Source organism: Sebastes umbrosus, chromosome 12 (assembly GCF_015220745.1).
Source record: "Sebastes umbrosus isolate fSebUmb1 chromosome 12, fSebUmb1.pri, whole genome shotgun sequence".
Taxonomy (NCBI): domain Eukaryota; kingdom Metazoa; phylum Chordata; class Actinopteri; order Perciformes; family Sebastidae; genus Sebastes; species Sebastes umbrosus.
Window position 1 is genome coordinate 31,009,767 of NC_051280.1, and position 6,425 is coordinate 31,016,191.

The window sequence follows — 6,425 nt, forward strand, 5'->3', positions numbered from 1 at the left end:
ACACTTTTAATTTGACCTTTAACTCCCAGGAAAGAAAACTGAATATTTGGCCCCTCTGGTGTGAACTTGGATGTTGTAAAAGTGTCAGACTGTCGGATGTGTGGATGGAGGGAGTTCCAGAGCCTGGGAGCAGCAGCCTGCAGCTGAATGCCCTAGCACCCATGGGTGCTGAGATGTGAGGTGGGGGTGGTCAGAAGACCAGCTGAGGATGAGTGCAGGGAACGGGCTTCTCTCACTCACCGAAGGTCCTTTCAGACACAACGTGACGACGCCACCACTGACCTCTGAAACACGTTATTTCTAACTGCGACGGCTTTTCACTGCACTGAACAAAGCCCAACTTCAGGCGCTGCTCGCTGTGGCGAGCTCAGCTTAAACATGAGCTCAAACTGAGCTGTGTCGTCAGCATAGACTGCTCTCTTCCGCTGAGAAACGACAGTTGGTGTAGCTCTGTTGTCGTCCGGGTGGAAACAGTAGGGACTTTACACACTGTTCAGTTCCAGAAACAGGTAAAGATAACGCAAAGAAGAAAAATAAAAAGTGTGAAAATTTTACATAAATTGGGAGAAATACGGGAGAATTGTGACTCCGGGAGGAAACCGGGAGAAAGCAATGAAAAACGTGTCTCCCGGGAAAAACGTGAGGGTTGTGTGTGGCTGGTTGCTCGACGCTAAGTTGCGTTCTCAGGAAGTCCGGCAGCGGAACATCCCTCTTGTAAATGTGTAACCACGGCGATAACATGCCGTTCACAGTGTGTCCTCGGGAGAAATTCATGCTTTCAAGGGGAAGAAACTCTTAATTTCCTCCACGGGTAATACCAAGGAAGAGAGCGTTCATTTTCCTGACTTGTCACGGTAAACGCCTTGATGGTGAAAGTTTCTAGAGATGATCCTCTGACGTCCCGTTCCAGTGAAGGCAGCATGTGGAGCAGATACAGAAAGCTGACAGAAACACTTTTTACTCAAAATTATATTCTGGATTTAACCTGTTTTCTACACAATCATTTGAAGGACTTTATCACATAAGTAAAAACTATTTGGGGATTTGATTCCTTCAACAGCAGTGATTCATTTTTTATTCTTCATCTGCTGTATCAGCATCATCAAACAGTATTTCAGGAAAAAAGAAGAGCCAATTCTGAAAACTGAGGAGCTGTCTCCAAACCCAGAGGTACCAAGAAGAGTTTACCTCCTAAAAGCTTATGGCTCCGGTGTTTTGAACTGAGAAATGATCTCTATATTATAAACAAACCACACGTATCTCTCTCTAACCGCTCCTCTTCCTGGAATGAAGCAGAGCCTGATAACTCCTCCCTCCTCTTCCTGCTCTCAAACACAGCAGCTCCACTCGGTCCATTCATTTCCTTGTTCCCTCCCCTTCAGATCTACAGTTTGAAGGAGGGTGTAACCAACATGGTGAGAGCTGACAGGCCCTATTCACTGCACAAACACATGCTGTTTAGATCAGAGCTCAAACTAGTGTCGGTTCTCAGGAAGTGAAACTCAGACAGTCGTTGCTACTGAGAGGTGAAATGGCGCAGAAAGGAGTTCAGCTGGACCACGAAAGGTTCTCTTGTTCCATCTGTCTGGATCTACTGAAGGATCCGGTGACTACTTCCTGTGGACACAGCTACTGCATGAACTGTATTAAAACCCACTGGGACAAAGAAGAAGAGAAGATGATCTACAGCTGCCCTCAGTGTAGGCAGACCTTCACACCGAGGCCTGTCCTGATGAAAAACACCATGTTAGCAGATTTAGTGGAGGAACTGAAGAAGACTGAACTCCAAGCTGCTCCTGCTGATCACTGCTATGCTGGACCTGAAGATGTGGCCTGTGATGTCTGCACTGGGAGGAAACTGAAAGCCTTCAAGTCCTGTCTGGTGTGTCTGGCCTCTTACTGTGAGAAACACCTCCAGCCTCATTATGATGTGGCTCAATTGAAGAAACACAAGCTGGTGGAGCCCTCCAAGAAGCTCCAGGAGAACATCTGCTCTCGTCACGATGAGGTGATGAAGATTTTCTGTCGTACTGATCAGCAGTGTATCTGTTATCTCTGCTCTTTGGATGAACATAAAGGCCACGACACCGTCTCAGCTGCAGCAGAAAGGACCGAGAGGCAGAGAGAGCTGGAGGTGAGTCGACTCAGCATCCAGCAGACGATCCAGGACAGAGAGAAAGATGTGAAGCTGCTCCAACAGGAGGTGGAGGCTGTCAATCGCTCTGCTGATAAAGCAGTGGAGGACAGTGAGAAGATCTTCACCGAGCTGATCCGTCTCATGGAGAAAAGAAGCTGTGATGTGAAGCAGCAGGTCAGATCCCAGCAGAAAAGTGAAGTGAGTCGAGTCAAAGAGCTTCAGGAGAAGCAGGAGCAGGAGATCACTGAGCTGAAGAGGAGAGACGCTGAGCTGAAGCTGCTGTCACACACAGAGGATCACGACCAGTTTCTACTCAACTACCCCTCACTGTCACCACTCAGTGAATCTACACACTCATCCAGCATCAATATCCGTCCTCGGCGCTACTTTGAGGACGTGACAGCGGCTGTGTCAGAAGTCAGAGATAAACTACAGGACGTTCTGAGAGAGAAATGGACAAACGTCTCACAGACAGTGACTGAAGTGGATGTTTTACTGTCACAACGAGAGCCCAAGACCAGAGCTGGATTCTTACAATATTCACGAGAAATCACACTGGATCCAAACACAGCATACCCACATCTGTTATTATCTGACGGGAACAGAAAAGCAACATCAACGACGGTACGACAGTCTTATTCTAGTCACCCAGACAGATTCACTCTATTTAATCAGGTCCTGAGTAGAGAGAGTCTGACTGGACGTTGTTACTGGGAGGTGGAGAGGAGAGGGGGAGGAGTTGCTGTAGCAGTCGCCTACAAGAGTATCAGGAGAGCAGGGGGGGGGATGAATGTAGGTTTGGACGGAATGACAAATCTTGGGCGTTAAGATGTGACAACAAGAGTTATATATTTTGGTACAACAAAGGCCAAACCCCCGTCTCAGGTCCTCTGTCCTCCAGAGTAGGTGTGTACCTGGATCACAGTGCAGGTATTCTGTCCTTCTACAGCGTCTCTGAAACCATGACTCTCCTCCACAGAGTCCAGACCACATTCACTGAGCCTCTCTATGCTGGACTTAGGCTTTATGATTATGATACCACTGCTGAGTTGTGTAAACTGAAATAGACAGAAGTGTTCACGTTTTCTGGGGATTGTGTCAGCGGTTCATTGAATCATTACATCGTGCTGTTGTTTATGTTTGTTTAAGTTACGCTACGTTGTGCTTCGTATTGTGTTACCGTGCATTCACACCAAGCAAGAAGCAAATTAGCAAGCCACACGTCGCTATTGTGGTATAAACCCAAAATAAACAGACTGTGCTGTGATTTAATTGCAAAAAACGGATAAAAATGATGCCGAAATAACGACATTATGATGTTGATTGGTAAAAAGACCGAATTCATGCTTTGTCAGGTCTGTCCGTAAGACGACGAGCAAACAACTTTTTAAATGCTTGTTTTCTGAACGGAGTTCGGATCGATCACTGCCAGGCTATGCTAACATTGTAGCTGCTCCATTAACACTCCATCTAGGAATAAATACAGCAGCAACAACGTCAGTGATGACATCAACTTTGTAACTATGTATATATTGTTACACATCACTTATATGATGAATGCTTTTGATACACATGCTTTAATATAAAACTGAAATACTTTTAACTCTTGTTGCTGCAGAGCTGATTTTTCTTTTCATGTCTTCACTGCTCAGAGATCAGCTGTCAATCAAACATTACGGGCTCTACTTTGACCAAAGCACGTTTATTACCAAGAAGTGAAGTTAATTGTTTGTTCCATTGCAACATCAGCGCCCAGCAGCAGAGCTACGCTTCTGCCATTTTGGACTGAAAGCGACTACCAGACGCCAGTAAAACGTCCGCCTACAAAGTGACGTACAAAACTAAAACTAAATTATTTCTATTCTATTGTCACATTCTACCAAAACGGCCGGTGTTGAACAATAAAATATTATGAATTTAAGAAGCGTTTTCAGTCCAAAATGGCGGCAGCGCCTGTTGTCAAAAAAGCAGCAGAGTTGCGTCTCTTTGCTTCTACACTCTTTGCTTTGACATCTTCTCATGAGTTGTTCTGTAAATGTGTGAGTGTCTTCAGGTGGCGCTCCTTCCTGTGTCTGTTTCACTGCTCATGATGATCTTTGTTCACCTGAACTGATATTTCTCTGCATGAAAATGTAAACTTCTCTGTGCTCTAAATGTTTGATGAATATTTGTATATATATGTGTGTGTGTGTGTGTGTTGTTGTTTCTCTTCCACTGCACGGGGCTTAAAGGAAGGTCTAGTGATTTATTTCTTATCATAGATATTCTGTTCTCACCACTTTTTGTAAAGATATCTAGAATCACATTTATTTGTTGGGCAGACTAAATGTTGTCGTCCAGATCAACGTACAAAAGAGATACTGAGATGTTTAATGAAACTGTAATTATCATGATCATAATCAATAAGGAAATCATTATTCTCTGTTACATCGCTGAGATTCTGCTCAAACAAACTGATTGTGTGGATGAAAATGAATCTGTACGTGAAATCATTGTAACAAGAGTCATTTATCAGACTTTACTGATGGGATGTGTGAACAAACTGAAGGTTTCTATAATCAATAAACAAGAATGAACTAAGTCTTCTCTTCCTGTCTTGTTTCCAGGGTATCATACAAAGCTGATGGAGGAAATGTGACTATGAGAGAATAACTGAGGCAGTTTTCCTCCTGAAACACCACAAAGTCCAGTGTTCATGTTTAGAGTCAGTCTCTGTTAAAAAAAAGGAAAAAAAGTTTAAAACTAAAAGGTAACATAACTTATTTCCAGGCCGGCTCAAAACTTTTATAACAACAAAAAACATTGAAGGAAAGTTGTGACTTGAGGATTTTGTTATCATAGTTATTGAACACAATCACAAGTCCATATATTGTAAATAAGGGAAGTAATACAAAACAAAAGTAAATAAATTAAATAAAATTAAAACACAAAATATCAATTCATGTCACATTTTATCAATTAATTAATGACTATCATTATTATCAGAAAGTTTTATTTCCATGGGCTTGTTGTCTCCTCTGTGTAACCACAGCTGTGGTGCTTTGGTGATTCTCTGAGCAACCTGGAGAGCACACAAACGGGACTATTGTTTGTTCTTTATTCAAACAGTATTATGCAGATTTAAACACAATTGTTGTGGATTTATGGCTTTTTAAACTGTTTTGGATACATGAACGAAACCTTCTTGCCACATGGACTCTACATCTCTGTCTTTATGTGCATTTATTTTGTTTTGTTGTAATACATGAGATTGATTAAAAGTGTGTATTCATCAAATCTCTTGGATTTTGGTGTAAAATGAATTACAAGAGCCACAATGAGGTGGATCACCAGACGGCACTGAATACTTCCAGAGTGAAGACAGGTGGAGCTACAGCTGACACAGATGACGGCCTGATTACTGCAGGATGCAATCATCCAATAGGATGCTTCGTGTGTGTGTGTGTGTGTGTGTGTGTCTGGCAAAGCTGTATATAAAGTTGTTTCTGACACTCGTTTCTGTTTGACGTTGGTGTCTGCAGAGATGCTGGTTTCTGATTCAGTTTAACACTCTTTGACTAAAGACAACAACATAGAAAGAGTCAGGTCTATGTAGTGTTCTCCTTTTCCAGTTTGTTCAGAGCTCCAAAGCCTCAAACACATATCTGTTGGGGTGGAAGAGCTTCTTCATTTCATTATCTGAGCAAAGAAAAGAGAACAAAAGCCCATGCTTAAAATGCTGTTGGATAACTGGAAGTTTGGGGAATTTCTTCCTACTGCTTTTTCTTTTGAACAAATCTACAATAATAGTGAGAATCCTGTAGTTCAGTGGTTCTCAACCTTTTTTGGGCTAGCGCCCCCCTATCCATTATCCAGGTCCCTTACCGCCCCCCATCAAATAAAATGTAGGCTAATTGTCTTCCTAAATATTAATGTTCATTATTATTATTATTATTATTATTATTATTATTATATAGATTGTTATTTATTCATATTCTCATTATATTATTATTATTATTATTATTGTGTTATATCATTAAAAAAGCATAAGAATGGAATTTATATTTATGAGTTTTGCAACAGTTATAAATTTGACATTCAGACTTTAATTAGGTATCACAAACATACTTGCTAACTTTGAGACCTTAAAAAAGGGAGGATTTCTAAACCAAATCGGGAGGTCTGGGGGTCCGTCCCCCAGAAAAATTAGCATTTCATAGACTTTGTTTCCTGCATTCTGGAGACTTTAATAAGAGTGAAAATAACAAAATAATAACTTCACTGCAACTGCATTTTATGTTAAACTTTT

The 6,425-nt window shown here is 41.8% G+C and overlaps 2 protein-coding genes across 2 annotated transcripts in view; both read left to right on the plus strand.

The window, feature by feature from the left end:
• Window positions 1-6,425, plus strand: part of LOC119499264 (E3 ubiquitin/ISG15 ligase TRIM25-like) — a 36,791-nt gene that overhangs the window by 26,749 nt on the left and 3,617 nt on the right. The window lies entirely within an intron of this gene.
• LOC119498007 (E3 ubiquitin/ISG15 ligase TRIM25-like) lies at window positions 516-3,367 on the plus strand. Its single transcript, XM_037786473.1, is given in 2 exon segments — window positions 516-2,915; window positions 2,918-3,367. Coding segments are annotated over 2 exon segments (1,671 nt in total). The 5' UTR covers window positions 516-1,531; the 3' UTR covers window positions 3,205-3,367.